At 40.9% G+C, this 19,368-nt stretch overlaps 1 protein-coding gene across 1 annotated transcript in view; it reads right to left on the reverse strand.

Moving 5' to 3' along the window:
* Positions 1–849: 849 nt before the first annotated feature.
* LOC103567342 (nuclear envelope pore membrane protein POM 121-like) overlaps positions 850–19,368 on the reverse strand; it is a 42,007-nt gene continuing 23,488 nt past the window's right edge. The window contains exon 3 of the mRNA XM_008543986.2: positions 850–7,593. Within this exon, the coding sequence (XP_008542208.2) occupies positions 7,590–7,593 (4 nt within the window). The 3' untranslated portion in view covers positions 850–7,589. The remainder of the gene's footprint in view (positions 7,594–19,368) is intronic.

Below are 19,368 nucleotides of genomic sequence, written 5' to 3' on the forward strand. Positions count from 1 at the left end.
ATATGACTGAAATGTCCCTCCCACAATATTCAAAAGATTACCCTGTCGGCACAGCGCTTGATGGACACAGCAAGTAGTGGGTCTGCCATCTTAGTGGGCATAGCAGGAGGCAAGGCTATTGTCTCGAGCTGGGCGGTCACAGGTGAGCGCAGAAATCAGTTCCTAGCCTAAGGGAAGATGCTTAATCCTTAAGGAAATGCCAATGTTGGGAAGGGGAGGGAAGTTGCACCTTTATCTCAAGGGCCTTTGTTCTTGCCATAGTAAATGTTTTAAAGCAGATATACAATGCACGCCTTGGTCAGGCCCTTTTGGAAAGACAAGGTCAGGCCGAATTAGGTTTACACCAAATGGGTTCCTCATGTACTCCAACACATCCCATTGCTTGCCATTTCTATTTGTCAATGTATAGATGGGAGAGGCTCAGGCAAGCCCAGCAACTCGCCAAGATGGCCGAAACCACCACCCCAAACATCATATCCAGCTAAAAGACAAAGAAGGATGTTGGGGGTAGGGGGAGTCAGTTACAGGAGGTTACCAGACAAGCACAATAAACAAATGCAAATTTAAGTCCTTGCCTTCCCCATTGATTAAGAGTTTCTAGAGAAACTCTTAATGTCAATAATGTCAAAATGTCAATAGTGAGGCAGTCTCCCCTGTTTTACTATCCCTCAGGACTGCATGTTTTTACCCACGACCTCATGGCTGCATTGCAGGCTGGTCCTGCACACTCACGTCCGGCTCTAGATGACGAAATTCCACTTAAAATCTCACTAGGGCTTCTGTGGTGATTGGATAAAGTGACCTTAACATTTATATGAAAGACAATATCACTGGTTAATTGCAGACAAATTTTAAATAAGAAAAATAATAATGGCAACTTTATTAGACATTAGAAAACACAATGCCATTGTAATAAACAGTTTACTATTAATAAGGGTAAAGACAAAATAATGCAATTAGAGCCAGGAGCAAGATTCCAGAATATTTTATTTATAAGTAAGTTGGTATTTTGGTGAGAGAAAAATAGACTATCTAATAAATGATGCTGCAGTGCCTGACTATCTGTAAGAAAATATACTGGACCATAACCTTAAAGGATATAATGCGGTGCTTAAGGATTAAACAAATATTTAAATATGGAAAAACAAAAAGTAACCTTAGCAGAATGTATTGGTTTTCTATTGTTGCTGCAACAAATTACCACAAACTTAGTGATTTAAAACGACACAAACCTATCGCACAATCTGGAGGTCAGAAGTCCCATGTGAGTCTCACTGAACTGAAATTAAGTGTCAGCAAGGCTGTGCTCCTTCTGGAACATCTAAGGAAGAATCCAATCCCTTGTCTCTACAGCTTCTAGAAGCTGCCTGCATTCCTTGGCTCCTGGTTTCTTGCACTTTCAAAGCCAGCAACTGCATCCCTCCAGCCTCTGCCTCTCTTGTCCTCACAGCTCCTTCTCTGACTCAGAACTCACTCTCCTGCCTCTCTCTTTCACTGACTGGGACTCTTGTGACTACATTGGGCCCACCCAAATAATCCAGGAGAATCTCCCCATCTCAAGGTTGGCTGATTGGCATCCTTAATTCCATCTGCAGCCTTCACTCCTTTACTCCCCCTTGCCATGTAATAGAAGATGTTCACAGGTTCTGGGGTAAGACACGGACATCTTTGAGAAGGCCATTATTCTGCCTACCACAGAGGCTGAAGAGATAATCTAGGAGTTGGGGAGCAATTTCAAACCAAGACGTGAAACCCAAAATCCATTTATTAACCAAATAATATGTTTTTAAACTCATAAAAAATACGAAAGGCAAAAAATATGATAAACAATATGGAAAGGAAAAGTAGATTGGGGAAAATGGATATATATATATGTAAATGAATAAGATAAAAAAATATACAACATATGGATTTCCAAATTGAAAACAAAATTAAAAGAAAAAACCAGTCAAAGCATATCAGTATCAAATTCACAGGGCAACTAAACAAATAGCAAACACATATTTGAAAAGGACTCTCCTAGTAGTGGGAAATGCAAGTTGAAATTATGATAAAATGATGAGCTATCATCTTACTTAGACCTATCAGACTGATACAAAATGAAGAACAGTGAAGACCCGTATTCCAAGTGATGTGCAGGGGGCAATCAGCCCATCCCACACCACACCCGAGGTGGAGGGATGCGGGGGAGTAGAGGGAGCTGCGTTCTTTCCCTGTCTCTGGCCGGGGGTGGAAAAATGCAGCAGGTGGGTAAGGCCAAATACTGCAGCCCCAGCTGACTTCCCTCCACCCAGGAAGAAGAGAGTCCTTTCGGCCAGCGCTGGCGGGGGCACTGTGAACTGCAGTCCTGTTTCCTGTGCCCGTGAGGCAGCTCTGCTGAGCCTGCCCCTGCCCCTGGTCTCCTCAATTACGAAGGCTGCCTTCCACAGGCCTCAGGGCAGAGAGGACCCCTGCCAGCCAGTATGGTCAGTCTCCTGGGGTGGGGGAGCCAGCAAGTCTTCTCTGGTAGGCTGAATAACGGGCCTGCAAATATGTCCACATCCCAGGCTCCAGAACTTGGGAATTTGTTACCTTGTGTAGCAAAAGAGACTTAGTAGATGTGATCAAGTTAAGGATTTTGAGATGGGAGGGTACCCTGGATTACGTGGGTGGGCTGCATGTCCCAGTTAGAGGGAGGCAGGAGAAATCAGTCAGAACGAAGGCAATGTGATGATGGAAGCAGAGGTTGCAGTGATGTGATTTTAAGATAGAAGAAAGGGCCACAAACCAATGAATACAGGTGGTCACTAGAAGCTGGCCAGGGTAAGGAAATGAATTGTCCCCTCAGACCTTCCAGAAGAAGCCAGCCCCACCAACACATTGACTTCAGCCCAGTAACAGTGATTCCAGACTTCTGACCTCCACAACTGTGAGAGAATAAATGTTGTTTTAAGGTGCTAACACGGTGGGAATTTGTTCTGGCGACGATAGGAAACTCACACATCCTCCTGGCAGCAGTAGGCAGGTGCTCTGTCCTTCCTCTCAAGGTCTCTGGATGGCCGCTGCCTCTGATCTGCTGCTAAACCTTCCTCTTCCTGTTGACCAGGCTCCCATCTGGCCCAGGGAGGAACTGTCACTGCCAACCTCTCTCCACCCAGGCCCACCAGGGCCCCAGGCCTTGCCAATGGGAAGTCCTGCTGGCCTGGAGATGGTGGAGAGGGCCAGAGATGCATTCCAACTGTGACGAAAGCAGGATCTCCTGATGAGGGTCCCCATTTGAAGATATGTGAGACAGTGTTCAGCTTCAAAATCTTAGAAATGTCTTGGAATTTTCTCCTTTACAGCTGGAGGGAATCTCTGCCTCATGGCACAAGACAGAGCAATCTGACCAGAAGTATCTGGCCTTCCAGGGGAGATGAAAGCTGAAATGGAAGACCCGGTACAGAGTTGGGGAGTGTCCCTGGAGTGTCCTCCTTCCCGGATTCCCCGCCAGGGTGAGTGTCTTCATTCTGGACAAGCAGAGCTGGACAAGAGTCGCCTCAGGTCCACCTTCTGGAGCTTTCTCTGCTCTGCTTCCCATGCCGAACCTTCTAGAACCCCCAGTACTGCCCCCTCCTGGAGGCTGTGAGCACCGAATGGCCACCGTTGCCCCATACTCCCACTCATTGCTGTCCTAGGCTTTCCCTCTCTCCCCCAGAGAAAGACTCCAGCGAGAAGAAGCTGGTCACTCAGACTGTCACACCCTGCCTGCACCAGGCAGCGAGCCTGGAGACAGGAGCCCAGCCCTTATTTCTCCTCTTTGCCCTCAGACTCTCCTTTGTTCTGTTCTCTCCATTTTCTTCCCTAGAAATTCTCCACTTTTCTCCGTTTTGATAATGCTCTTAAAATGGGTTTGCTCAGTGCATTAATGGAGAGGGGCAACCCTGTTCCTCCTCAGGGCCTTTTCCAGGAACCTGGCTCTCACCCTGGGGGGAAACCCCTGTCGATGCAAATAATCCATAATCAATCTATAAATCAAAATTGGGGTGAGTTATTATGAGTCAGATCTGAGGACTAGTTGGGGGACTTCCTTCGCCAAGGAAGGGCACCAAAGAAGTGGGGTGTACAGAGTGGTTATATACCGTCTTGGAACAAAGAGCATACATCACATATGACAGGAATGTCCCTTTTGCAATTGTCATGAGATGCTTGGCTGGCACAGCAGATCAGTGGTCAGCAGGTCAGTGGTCACAAGGTGAGCACAGCAGGTCAGTAATTAATCTTTAGTTTCTGAGAAGTGATGCTTATCCTTAAAGAAATGCCAATATGAGGGGAAGTTACATCCCTATCTCGAAGGGCATCATTGTTGTCTTTCGGACATAGTAAATATTCTAAGGAGATGTACAACGTATGCTCAACAGGCCACGCCAGGCCCTTTTGGAAAAACGAGGTCAAGCTGAATTAGTTTTAAATCAAGTGGTTTTCTCATATCCTCCAATATATCCTGTTGCTTATTTGTTTATCATCCCCTAAATGCAGGTGGAAGGCCCGCTCCCATCGGGAGGGCCGGACGCAAATGAGCGGACAGCGCTCCCTGAGCCCGCGCCTCTGCCTCGCCCCCAACGCTGGAACGCCCGCTGCCCGGAGCCAACCGCTTCTCCCTCGGACCTTGCCTCGGGGCTCCAGCTCCTTCCGAGTCTCCCGCGGCCCCTCTCACTCTCTCTGCATCCCTTTCCGTGCTAGCTTGAGTTTCTTTCAGGCTTCTGCTTGTCTGACCCCCCTTCTTTCTTCGAAATTCTCCCCTTTCTCTCGTGGCTTTCCCACCCCAAGTGAAACAGGTGTTTCATTTAAAGGCGTAGGGCGGCTGGCCCACAGCAGCAGCGCCTGGTCGTAGCGCCCCCCGCTTTGGTCGGGGACGCTGGATGTTGGGCCCGCCAAGGTCTCAGGCCAGACGTTGCGAGCTGGAGAGGGTCCCTGCTCGGCCAGCGCCAGGCAAACTGGTTCTTTCCTTCTTCCCAGTTCCAAGGAGCGGCGTACGGGGTCTCCCTGAGGACGTCAACATGGGGGTGAGAGCACCTCTTCCCAAGTCTCTCTCCCTCCCCGGATGTGGATCTCGGGAGGGGTCCCTGGGCGCCCGGGAGCCCCTTTAAGGTTTAGTAATGATTGAGTGGAGACCTGCCCTGTTCTCCCACCTACCTCCGCTGGTCAAAGGCTACTTCAAGTGGAGAGAAGTTCGCCGCGGTAAGGAATCCTGTTTCAGGTGGTGAGGCAGGAAAACAGGTCCTCTTACATATCGCAGGGACAAACAACTTTCTTTTTTGGAAAGACAATTTGACAACGTCCAATAGCATTAAAATATATCTGCCCCTAGACCCAGTCATCTCATTCCTGGATATCCATTCCGAGGAAATAATCACTAAGATCACATACAAGGATGTTATTGCAAAATTTTTCCTGGTGCTCCTCAATAGTGAGAGGCCTAGTGCATTGCAGTTTATTTCCACTGTGGGTTAGGGCCTCAGAATTAGTGTTAGGGTTTGTAGGACTAGGGCATGGGGATTAGGGTTCCAGTGAGGATCCTACTGTTAGAGTTTGAGTTAGGGTTGGGGTGAGGCTCACAGGTAAGATTTGGGTTGGTACCTTAGGCTTAGGTCCTTAGGATTAAAGTGACTGTCCGGATTAGGTCTTAAAAAGAATGTGCTAGATCCCTATCATCTGATTCATGTGTATTTCTCAGATGTGTTTAGGAAGAAAAGTAAGATGCAGAGAAATACATACATCATAATCCCATTTTTGTAAACCAAATGGTGACCAACTTTCTCTGGGTGCCATTTATGTTTATACATATATATTCACATGAGAATGTCATTAACATTGGTTAAAGGCAGGGAGAGGAGGGGAAAAGATTTTTTTTTAAGCTGCACTTCAAAGAAGGGGCACCCACCTCTTATGACCTCACTGACCTCACAGGGAAACAATCACCTGTCCCCAAGCTTCCCTCTTCTGCCTGGCTCCCATCCACCTTTCCATGTCTGTGGACACCTTGATGTACAAGATGAGGGATACAAATGCTATCCACATCCTTCAGGAAAGATCCAGACCCTGCCTTTCACGGCCCCAACACACAAAATAGAATACAATACAAAGTTCACCATCTCAATAATAAACCTAAGGCCTCTAGAAGAGAGTCTCACCTGCAGAAGCAGGGGTGTTGTGTTCTTGCAGGACACCATACAGAAGTGGCAGTGGTGGGGGCCCCTGTTCCAGGTCAGTACTTGCCTCATCCAAGGGGCTTCTGCTCCAAGAACCCAGAGTCTCTTAAGTTGTGCTAGACACTCGTCCTGCACTTAAGCCTTGAGGAATCTGGTGTGAATCTCCTGAATCACTCATCATATCTTGAGACCCTGAGCTGAGGGCCAGCCTACTGTGTAGCTGTCTGTCACTATTAAAGGAAGGAGGAGAGTCCTGGCTGTAGCCAACCTTCTGAGTCCCCTGGTGCTGCCACCCCCTGGTGCTCAGCAAACAATGCCAGGCTCCAGCCCTAAGCAGCGAGGGTCATATAATGCCTGTCTGGCATCTGTCATTTCACAGTGAGTGACCCTAGCCCAGGACAGGCTGCTATGGTACCCTTCCATCCTCCACACCCGTGAAGGGGTGCCTGGGGGATGATTTAGAGTGGGATTGTTTTGCTCTGTATCTAACGCTAGGTTCTCACCTCACCAGTCCTGTCCCTGTCCCATTCTAGAACAGTCTGGCCCTCTTCTGGTGCTGGCCACACAGGGCCTTTGGCCCCAGTGTTGGTGGGACATCTTGCCCCAGTCTTCCCTCCTCCTTCAGGACTTACCTCTGAGGCAGGTCTCGGGCCCTGCTTCTCTTTTATCATGGCTCGTTGAAGTGCTGCCCTGTAGCCCTCACTACCCGAGAGCAGGACACTAAATTGGATTCAATCAAGTTAGCAATGGAGAGGAGATGTGTAGGTGAAAAAATGGGTGGCTGGAAGCAGGACAGTGGGGTGGGAAGGTAGGTGGAATTTATGGAGAACAGAAACAAGAGAGAAGAAGGAGGGTGTGTGCAGGACAGTGGACTGGCATCTGTCCTCAACCTGGTCCCATATTATCTGACTTGAATCAGAGGTTGAAGCTGATGGTGCCACTGAAGAGGAGTTTTGTGATGCTCTGGACAAAAGCACAGATTCTTCAGTGGCATGACACAGAGAGTGGCTCCAAGAGGAGGAAGGGGCACTTCCCCCAGGCTCTGCATGGAAGCTGTGATCAGTATGGTGCCCTTGAGGAAAGAAGGATTGAGGAGTACCCTGATGAGGAGCTCTCATGATGGCCAAGGGAAGTGGGAGGGTTCTCTAAAGGGCTGTTTGGGCCACAGATGGAGCGAGAGGGGAGGAAATCATAATAAGAGATAACATGCCCCGAACACTTAAGTATAGGTCAGATACTACAGTTAGCATTTTAGATGAGTATCTTCTTTAAGTGTCAAAGTGACTCTACATGGAATGTGATAATCCACTACATGTACAGAACACAGCCTAGGCACTCAGGTTTGAAGGTCAGCTCATAAGCAGATGATCATGATGTCTCCATCCTCAAGTTATTTAATTGCTCTGGGTCTTAGCTCCACTACCTGTAAAAGATAAAAATAATAGTGACTACATGAAGAGGATAAAAGGGCTAATAAACGCGAAGCACTTGACCTCATGGAGGACTCACATGAGCAAGTATAACTCTCACTTACTATGATTATCCCCATTTCTACTGTAAGTAAACAGAGGGTCAGTGACTTATCCAAGACACATACTGGGTTGTACAGGATCCACATTTGAATGGCTGACCCTGACACCAGAACACAAAATCTTACCATGGAAATGCATTTGCCCAATGGACTCAAAACTCAGAGTGTCTTCAGATGACCACGCCCTAGTATCCAGGTGGCAAGGGGATTTAAGTGTCAACCCAAAAACTTTATACCAACCTATATATCTCTCAAAAGTAAGGGCTAAAAAAATCATTCAAGACATGAAATTACTAAGAGAGCTTCCTCCCACACAGCATCACCAGAAGAACTATTGAAGAATAATGTCAGCAGGGCAAAAGAGGGCCCAGAGAATAGACTGGGATACAAGAAAAATGGCCCCAGAAATGTATAATTATATAATATAATTAATTTGTTTACCCATTTTAAGAACATAAATGTCCAAATAACAAAAAATCCATGGGAATAGTTGATGGATATTTGTGCTAGGACCCTTGTGAAGAGGATACAAATATGGGGGAAAAATGTTACTTTTGTTAGAAAATTTATAATTAAACTGATTTGGGGATGGGAATTCCAGAATGGCAGAGCAAGGAGGTCAGAAAATTCTCTCCTCAAAGAGCAATGTTAGAGACACCAGATCCAACTGGTGTAGGTTGTGGAGATGATGTATACTTACTTTTCTCTGCTTCTTCCCTCTAATGCAAATACTACCTTGTAAATTATTAAGCAGACAACAATAAAAAGACTCTGAAGACTGGAAAAAATAAAGCAAACTGACTATGGACCTCAGGATTTGAGGAATGACATGTGATGAGTTCCCTGTGTTTTTCTTTTTAATCTCTTATATACCCAGGACTTGGTGCCAGAGAGGTCTGAAACCTGGATCAACCAACAGGCATAGACAAAAAAACATAACAGTGAAAGCCTGCTCTCTCTGGCCAAAGGACAATAAAAGGGAAGCCCAACAGAGACTGAGTGGGGAGCCTCAACCTTCACTCCACAACTGAGTCACCAGCCAGCTACCTCAAATGCCCAAAGCAGCATCAGCAGCAAAGTCCTTGGTCTGCCTGCCATCACCAATGGCATAAGGAGACGGGAGAGCAGTGGCTTCTGACCCACCCCCGTTTCCAATATAAGGTGGCCCAGGGACACCAGGAAACACTTTTTGTCCCAAAGACAGCACCAGCAGGCATTGAACAGGAGCACCAGGAGCTCCAGAAGAATGAAGCAGACCAGAAGAGCATTGCAAGGCTCTGAAAGCTAAACCGTCAAGTTCACAAAAATAGGCTGGAACCTACAGGCTAAACCTACACAGACAAACAGCCTGCTAAATAGAAGACTGAAATAGGTTCAAGAGTCTCTTACATAACAGCCAAATGTCAGGGAAAATAGAAAATCATTCCTCATACTGAAGACTACAGAAACTGCAATTTGAATGAGAAAGAACAATCAACTGACACCAATACCAAGATGCAACAGATGTTGGAATTATCAGGCAAGAATTTTAAAGCAGTCGTCATAAATATGCTTCAATAATCAATTACAAATTCTCTTGAGACAAATGAAAAAAAATTAGAAATTTAAGTAATAAAATTAGAAGTTGTAAAAGAAGAACAAAACGGAGATCATATAACTGAAAAATAAAATAACTAAAAGTTTTACACTTACTAGATGGACTCAATAGTAAGTGAAGATAACAGGATAGAATCAATGAACTTCAAAACAAGTCAATAGAATTTACTCAATTTGAAGAGAGAGAACAGAGACAAAAAAAAAAAGAGAACATACTCTCAAGTAGTGGAAGAAATAATGCCTAAAAATGTCCAAAATGTGGCAAAAGACACAAACCTACAGATTCAAGAAGCTGAGCAAATCACAAAAAGGATAGTAAAAAAAATCCACACCAAGACACAACATAATTAAAATTCTGAAAACTAATAATTAAATTTCTGAAACTAACAAGGAATTTTAAAGCAGCCACAAAGAAGCAAGATATTACATAAAAAGGAATGCCAATTTTAATGACAGCAGATTTCTCACTAAAACAATGCAGGCCAAAAAGAAGTGGCACGTTTTTCAAGTGCTCAAAGAAAAGAGCTGTCAATCCTGAATTCCACATATCTATCCTTCAGGAATAAATAGGAAATAATGATATTCTCAAAGGAAAACTAATAGAATTTATTGATAGCAGAATCTACCCTTAAACATTCACTAAAGGAAGATCTCCAAACAGAAAGAAAATAGTAGCAGAGGGAGGCTGAGACCTTCAGAAAAGAAATATTATCAGAATGGATAAAAATAGAAGTAAATATACAATCTTTCACCTCATGAGCTTCTTTAATCACATTTTATTGTTGAAGCAAAAGTTATAACACCATCTGACATGGTGCTCAATGTATATAGTGGAAATACTTAAGACAATTGTATTTAAAAAGTGAGGACGGTAAAGGGAAGTAAAGTTTCTACATTTCACTTGAAGTGGTAAGACATCAACACCATAGGCTGTGATATTACATATACTTATGTTTATGCCTTTAGTAAATACCAAGAAAACCATACAAAAATGATAGGCTGAAAAACATTGCAAATAAAGTGGAACTGTAAAAAATGTTCAAGTAACTCACAGGGTGGAAGGAAGAAGAAACAGAGGAATGAGAAATAGTGGGAACAGACAACAAATAAGATGACAGAAGCATGCCCTAACATATCAATAATTACTTTAAGGTGCATGATCTGAATACACAAATTAAAAGACAAAGATTGGCAGACCTAACCATGCATTGCCTACAAAACACTCACCTCAAACATTATGACATAGGTAGGTTGAAAGTAAAAGGATGAAAAAAGACAAAACATGTATGTAAACATTATTTTTTTAAAAGCAGAAGTGGCTATGTTAATATTAGGTAAAGTAAACGTCAGAGCAAAGAAAATTATTAGGGACAAAGAGAAACGTTACATAATGACACAAAGATCGATCCACCAAGAAGATACAGTAATTCTAAATGTGTATGTACCAACCAACAAAGCTTCAAAATACATAAAGCAAAAAGTGAAAGAGCTGAAAGGAGAAATAGATAAATCCACAAATGTAGTTGGGGACTTCAGTGCCCACTCATCAATTGATAAAACTAACAGAAAATCAGCAAAATAGAAGGATTGAACAATGTTATCAATAAAAATAATTTAATTGACATTTATAGAACACTCCCAACAACAGCAGAATACACACTCTTTGCAGCACCCATAGAACATTTATTAAGGTAGCCCTTATCCTGGGTCATAAAACAAACCTCACAAATTAGAAGAATTGAAATCATAGAGTATGTTCTCTGACCATGCTAGAATAAAACTAGACATCAGTTACAGAAAGGCAAGAAAAAAATCTCCAGTACTTGGAAATTAAACAACATGCTTCTAAATCATTCATGAGTCAAAGAGGAAGTCCCACAGGGAATGAAATATACATAGATTTGAATAAAAATAAAAACACAATATATCACAATTTGTGGGATGCATCTAAAGCAGTGCTGACAAAGTTATTTATAGCAACAAATGCTTACATTAGAAAATAGAAAAGAACTGAGTAGAACTCAATGATCTAAGTTCCTATCTCAAGAAACTAGAGAAAGAAGAAAAATAAATATCAAGTGAGCAGAAGAATTAATAAAGACAAAGGCAGCAGTCAATGAAATTGAAACAGGAAAATATTTTAAAAATTAAACAAAAAGCTAGATCTCTAAAAAAGAAAAAGAAAATTGGTAAACCTTTAGCAACGCTGATAAAGATAGAAAACACTAGTCACCAATTATCTGTAACTAAAGGGGATAGGACAACAGATCTCACAGCCATTAAAAGAATAATGAGGGAATACTACGAATAAATTTATGTTCATAAATTTGACAGCTTAGAAGAAATGGAGGAATTCCTCAAAACTACAAACTACTAAGACTGGTGAAATAGATAACCTGAATATTCCTATAACTAGTAAAGATATTGAATCTGTAATCATAAATCTCCCAAAGAAGAAATCTCCAAGCCCAGATAGTTTCACTGGAGTATTTGCCAAATATTTGAGGAAGAATTAATGCTAATTTTATACAATATTGTCCAGAAAATATAAGAGAATGGAATACTTCTCAACTCATGTTTTGAAGCCAGTATTGTTCTGATACCAAAACCAGATAAATACAGCCCATAAACAAAAAGACCAAACTGTTCATGAATGTAGATGCAAAAATCCTCAACAAAATTTTAGCAGATCAAATCCAACAATGTATAAAAATAGTATGGGCGGGCTCCATGGCCGTGTGGTTAAGTTTGAATGCTCTGCTTCTGGTCCAGGGTTTCGCAGGTTGGGATCCTGGCCGTGGACACGCACCACTCATCAAGCCATGCTAAGGCGGCATCCTACATAGCACAACCAGAAGGACCTACACCTAGAACATACAACTATGTACTGGGGGCCTCTGGGGAGAAGAAGGAAGAAAAAAAGATCAGCAACAGATGTTAGCGCAGGTGCCAAACTTTAAAAAAAAAATGTTGATTCTTAAAAATAATAATACACCAAGACAAAGTAGGATTTATTCCACGTATGCACAGCTGGTTCAATATTCTACAATCAATCAATGTAATCTACCATATTGACAGGCTAAAGAGGAAAAATCATATATGATCATATCAGTTGGCAACAGAAAAAACCTTGACAAAATTCAACAGCCATTCATGATTTTGAAAAACAAAAATTCTTACTACAGTAAGAATAGAGATCATCCTCAACCTTATAAAGAAAATCTTACAAAAAACCTACAGCCAACATCATAATTAATGGTGAAAGATTGAATGCTTTTCCTCTAAGATCAGGAACAAGGCAAAAGTATTCACTCTCATTCTTATTCAACAAGGGAAATTCCAGCCACTGTAATAAAGCAATTAAAAGTGATAAAAGGGATATTTATTGGAAAGGTAGAAGTAAAACTCTCTCCATTTCCAGATGACATGATTGTCTATGTAGAAAGTCCCAAGGAAATCTACAAATAAAAAATCCTCCAAAAATGAATTAGTGAGTTTGATCTGGTCTCAGATACAAGATCAACATACAAAAATGAATTGCATTTCTTCATACTGACAGTGAACAAGTAGAAACCAAAATCAAGGCCACAATACCACTTATAATTGCTTCAGAGAAAATGAAATACTTGGTATAAATCTAACAAAATATGCACAGGATCTGTGTGATAAAAATTACAAAATGCAAATGAAAGAAGACCTAAATTCTTGGAGAGACATACCATCTTCAAGGACTAGAACCTCAACATAATGAAGATGCCAGGTCATCTATAGGTTTAACACGGTCCCTATCACAGTCTCAGCAAGGTTTTTCACAGACATAGACAAGCTAATTCTAAAGTGCTTATGGAAAAGAAAAGCTCCCAGAATACTCAAAACAATTTTTAAAAGAAGAAAAGTGGTGGAATCACTCAATGTTAAGTCTTACCGTATAGCTACAATAATTAAGACAATGTGGTACCAGAAGAGGAGAGACAAACAGACCAATGGAAAAAAAAGTACAGAACCCAGAAACAAACATACCCAATTGATTTCTGATAAAGGATGAAAGAAATTCAATGGAAAAAGGATAGTCTTTTCAAACAATGGAGCAGAAGCAATTGAATATACATAGGCCAAAAAAGTGACACATGACCTAAACCTCACACCTTACAGAAAAAGTAACTCAAAATGACCATGAACTTAAATGCAAAACTATGAAACTTCTAGAAAAATAACCACGAGAGGAACTATTCTGGACCTAGAATTGGCAAGGAATTCTTAAATTTGATACCAAAAGCATGAACCATAAAAGGAAAAATTGAAATATTAGACCTCATCAAAATTAAAATCTTTTGCTCTGAGAAAGACTGTTCAGAGTATGAAAAGACAAATTACAGACTGGGAGATAATATTTGTAAATTACATACCTTACAAAGGAATTATATCTAAAATTCTTATATAAGAATAACTCTCAAAACTCAACAGTAAAACAAATAATCCAATTAAAACATGGGCAAAGATGTGGATATATATTTCACCAAAGAGGATATACAGAGGCAAATAAGAAAGGAAAGATGTTTAACATCGTTAGCCATTAGGGACAAATTAAAACCACAATGTGATATTACTACACACCTATCAGAGTAGCTAAAATAAAAAGTAGTGATAATGCCAAATGTTGGTAAGGATGCAGAGAAACTGGATCATTCATGCACTGCAGGTTGAAATATAAAATGATACAGCAGTCTGGAAAACAGTCTGGCAGTTCCTTTGAAAACCAAAATAGACTTACCATATGACCCAATAATTACACTCTTGAGCATTTATCATAAGGAAATGAAAATTTATTTTCATGAAGAAACTTGTTCATAAATGTTCATAGCAGCCTTATTTCTAATAGACCCAAACTGGAAACTACCAAAGGTTCTTCAATGAGTAAATGGTTAAACAAACTGTGGTACCTCCATACCATGGAAGACTACTCAGCAATTAAAGAAATCACCATCAATATACACAATAACTTGGATGAATCTCAAAGAAATTATGCTAAGTGAATAAAGCCAATCTCCAAAGGATACTGTGATGTTGTGACTTAAAACAAGAAATATATATTTGGTCTTTGTCCTGTTTCTGATACAGAGCTCCTAAAACCCCTGTAATTTCCTAAGTAATAAGAACAATGGAAGTATCTTTTGTTATAACAATTTTTCTTTTGTCCTCAGTTTCTGAAATAGCTTCAGAACAATAAAGGTGAAAGGAGTATCTTGCTATTCACAGTAAGCCCCTTTAAACCACACCCGAGTTTGTTAAGGAGGTGACTTTTAGAAAACCCCTACGTAAGCTAAGGAGAGGGGCTGGTTGCCAGGGGAACCAACCATGATTAGAGGGTTGGAACTTTCATCCCCAACCCCAACCACTGGGGAAGGGAGAGGTGCTGGAGATTGAGTTCAGTCACCAAAGGCCAATGATTTAATCGATCATGCCTATGGAATGCAGACTCCATAAAAACCCAAAAGGACAGGATTTTGAGAGTTTCTGGGTTGGTGAACATATCCACATGCCTGAAGGGCGGCACACCTCACTTCCATGGGGACAAAAGCTCCTGTGCTGGAGACCCTTCTGGACCACCCTGTGTACCTCTTCATCTGGCTGTTCATCTGTATCTTTATAATATCCCTTATAATAAAGTGGTAAACATATGTAAATGCTTCTCTGAGTTCTGTGAGCCACTCTAGCAAATTTATTGAATGTGAGGAGGGGGTTGTAGGAGCCTCCAGTTTGCAGCTAGTCAGTCAGAAGCACAGGTAACAATTTGGACTTGTGAATGGAGTCTGAAGTGGAGGCAGTCTTGCGGGACTGAGCCCTTAACATGCGGGATCTGATGCTATCTCCAGGTAGCTAGTGTCAACATTGAGTTAATAGCCTGCTGGTGTTAGAAAACACACATCAGAGATACATACTGCATGACTTCATTTATATAACATTTATGAAATAACATGATTATAGAAACGAAGAACAGACAAGTGGTTCACAAGGGTTAGGGATGGGTGGGGTGACTATGAAGGTGTAGCAGGAGGGAGTCTTGTGGGGATGGTACAGTTAGCATAGTAAATGTGGTGTTTACATGACGTTCCATGTGATGAAACTGTATAGAGCTATATATACACACACAATGAATGCACGTATAATTGGTGAAATCTCAGTAAGTTCTATGGATTGTACCAATGTCAGTTTCCCCTTTTTTATGTGGTACCATAGTGAGTCACAATATTAACACTGGGTAAAAGGTGCACAGGACCCTCCTGTACATTGTCTGTGATATATAATTAATTAAAAATCATAATTTTAAAAGCAATGATAAGACTGGGAAAAATTGTCATAAATAACAGTTTCAGGATTCTTAGTAATCCACCAAAGGCATACAAGTTGAGAAATATCAACAAAAACTACTGAACTTCGGGAGAGAACAATGGCAGTATGGTGCATTTAGCTTGGGTATTCCCATCTGCCCACCCCCAGCTCCGTCACCACAGTATTTCTACCAGAGAAGAGCCAGCTGTGAAAACCAGAAACTTTCTATTGCAGGTGGCTGACTCTATTTGTAGCAGAGAATATAATAAACCACATCTGAGTGTGTTGTTGGAAACAGTGGCAATCTTGATGGAGAACAAAATGGGAAGGCTAATATCACAGGAAGCCTAAGGTTGGATTTCTTGGTTACAGCAAGCAACAGACTAGAAGAATAGTCAGAAATTTAGTAATGAGATCTGGGAAGCAAGAAAGGCATAGTGAGTCTTAATAAATTGCCACATACACCTAGAGATCTGGAAGTCTATGCACAATGGTCAAGGCTGAATGCAGGCTCAGGAAAAACTAGAGAAGGCTCTAGCCATGTGCAAGTCACCATCCAAAGGTGAGCTCTTAATGCATGCACAGGGGATATGCAGAGACTTTGTGAGAAGTAAAAGTTTGAGTTAGACTTATAAGTGCCTGAACTTTGATGTGTTCCCCAATCCACACACAGATCTACCAGCAAAGGGTGGAAACCCTACTGGCTCAAAATGTTTCAGCACAACTTTTGACCAGTTGTTGGCTAATCACAAAGATATGCTGATGCACAGACAACCTCTAGGAAGCCAGGCTTAAAAATCAAAACAAGGGGTCAGTCCAGTGGCACAGCAATTAAGTTCGCATGTTCTGCTTCAGCAGCCCAGGGTTCGCCAGTTTGGATCCCAGGTGTGGACCCACGCACCGCTTATCAGGCCATGCTGTGGCAGGTCCCCACATATAAAGTAGAGGAAGATGGGCATGGATGTAGCTCAGGGCCAACCTTCCTCAGCAAAAAGAGGAGGATTGGCAGTAGATGTTAGCTCAGGGCTAATCTTCCTCAAAAAAAAATCAAAACAAGAAAAAAAGTGAGCATAGATATCAGTGGCTGCTCACCACGGAAAAGGCAGACTCCACAGAATTTGCCCAGGCAGGTCACTAAAACAGACAAACAAAAGCAACAACAAAAAAAACCTTCAGAGTAGGGAGAGTCAGAATTCAAGTTTGTTACGTGCATTATCTAAAATGTCTAGTTTAGTTTTCAACAACAACAAAAATTTAATTTTAAATGCAAAATAATAGGGAATTGTGACTCATACTTATGGAAAAAACTAGACCATAGGAACAGTTTCTGAAGGGGCCAGTTTCTTGGACACAGCAGATAAAAATTCAAAGCAGCTATTATAAATATGTTCCAAACGCTAAAAGAAAATGTTTAAAGAATTAAAGGGAGACAGCCCTGATGGTCTAGTGGTTAAAGTTAGGCACTCTCACCACTCGGGGGTCCTGGATCCATTTCCCAGTCACAGAACCACATCACCCATCCAGCTGCCATGCTGTGGGGGTGGCTCACATAGAAAAACTAGAAGGACTTACAACTTGGATGTACAACCATGCACTGGGGATTTGGGGAAAAAAACAAAAAAAGAAGAAGCTTGGCAATAGATGTTAGCTCAGGAGAATCTTTCCCTGCAAAAAATTTTTTTAAAGAATTAAAGGAAAATATGACAGACTTATAAAATTAAAAATTTCAATCAAGAGAAAGAAATTTTTTTAAATAATGAAATGGGAATTATGGAGTCAAAAATGTAACTGAAATGAAAAAACAGCATATTTGAGATAGCGGAAGAATAAATCAGTGAACTTCAAGATTGACCAACAGAAATTATCCCATCTCATGAACAGAAAGGAAAAAATGAAGAAAAATAAACAGAAGCCAAGAATCCTGTGGAAAACAACACAGAGGTATAATGGGAGTCCTAGAAGGATAGGAGAGAAGGGGGAAGAAAAAATATTTGAATAAATAATGGCCAAAAACTTCTCAAACTTGATAAAACATACTGATCTATGGATCCCAGAAGCTTACTGAACTCCAATAGGATAAATACAAATAGATCCACACCTAGACACAACAGAGCCAAACTGTTTAAAGACAAAGCGAAAATCCTGAAAACAGAAAGAGAAAACGATTCATCACCTACAGAGCAATCACAGCAAAATTAACAGCTAACTTCATGTCAGAAACTCAGGAGCCAGAATGCAGTGGATCGATACAGTCAGAGTGATAAAAGGGGGAAAAAGCATCAACCAAGAATTCCATATCCAAAAACCATCTTTCAACAATGAAGGTGAAATAAAGAAAAACCCAGACTTAATACGGTGCTAGCAGACCTGCTGAACAAGCAGAACTAAGAAAGCCCTTCAGGTAAGACGCTAACTTGAACTCATATAAACAAAGAGTACTGGAAAACGAAAATACACAGGTAAACATAAACACTGATCAATTTTTTGTCTTCTTCCTGTGATTTAAAAGGTGTGAGACTGCATAACAATAATTATCAACCTGGGCTTATGAAGATGCAGTATGTTTACAGAGGAGAGAAGAGAGAATGTATCTTTATTGAAGCAAAGTTTCTCTTATTTACTGGAAATAAATTAGTATTAATTAATTAGTATTAATCTGAGGAATATTTCTTTTAACCTTTTATTTTGAAATAATTATATATTCACAGGAAATTGAAAAAGAAGTATGGAGAGTTCCTCTGTAGCCTTCACCCAGTTTCCCTCAATGATAACATATTGTATGATTATAGTACAATATAAAAAGGAAAATGATACTGGTAGAATCTACAAAGTTTATTCATATTTCACTATTTTACATGCATTCATTATGTGTGCATGCATACAGCTCTATGTAATTCTGTTATGTGTAGATCATGCTACCACCACCACAATCATTATATAGAACTAATCTATCACCAAAAGATTCCTTTGTGACACTTCTTTATAGTCACATCCATCCACTCCCCCCTCATCCTGAATCCCTGTCAAGCACTAATCTGTCTCCATTTCTATACTTGTGTTATTCCAAGAATAATACAAATGTTACATAAATGGAATCACATGCTATGTAACCTTTTTGGGTTTGCTTTATTTACTCATCATAATTCTCTTGAGGTTCATCTAAACTGTGTGTATCAACAGTTCAGTTCTTTTTGCTACTGAGAAGTACTGCATAGTATGGATGTACATAGTTGTTTATTCACCCATTGAAGGAGTTTGGAGTAGGTTCCAGTTTGGGGCTATTAGGAATAAAGCTGCTATGAACATTTGTGAACAAGTTCCTTCATGAAAATATGTTTTACATTCTCTGTGACAGATGCCCAGAGTGCAACAGCTGGGTCATATGGTAAGTCCATTTTTGGTTTTCAAAGTAATTGCCAATCTGTTTTCCAGAGTGGCTGTATCATTTTGCACTTAGACTAGCAATGGATGATGATCTAGTTTCTCTCCATCCTCACCAGCATTTGATACTATCACTACTTATTTTAGGCATTCTGATAGGTGTGTAGTAATATCTCATTGTGGGTTTAATTTGCATTTCCCTAGTAGCTAATGGTGTTAAACATTTTTCATGTGCTTATTTGTCATCTGTATGTCCTAAAGTAGAATTTTGAAAATTTAAGATATACATTGTAATTTTTAGGGCAATCACTAAGAAAATAACTCAAAAAAATAGTGAAAATACCTTAAAAAATAGCAAAA

The sequence above is a fragment of the Equus przewalskii genome, chromosome 13 (assembly GCF_037783145.1).
Source record: "Equus przewalskii isolate Varuska chromosome 13, EquPr2, whole genome shotgun sequence".
Taxonomy (NCBI): Eukaryota; Metazoa; Chordata; class Mammalia; order Perissodactyla; family Equidae; genus Equus; species Equus przewalskii.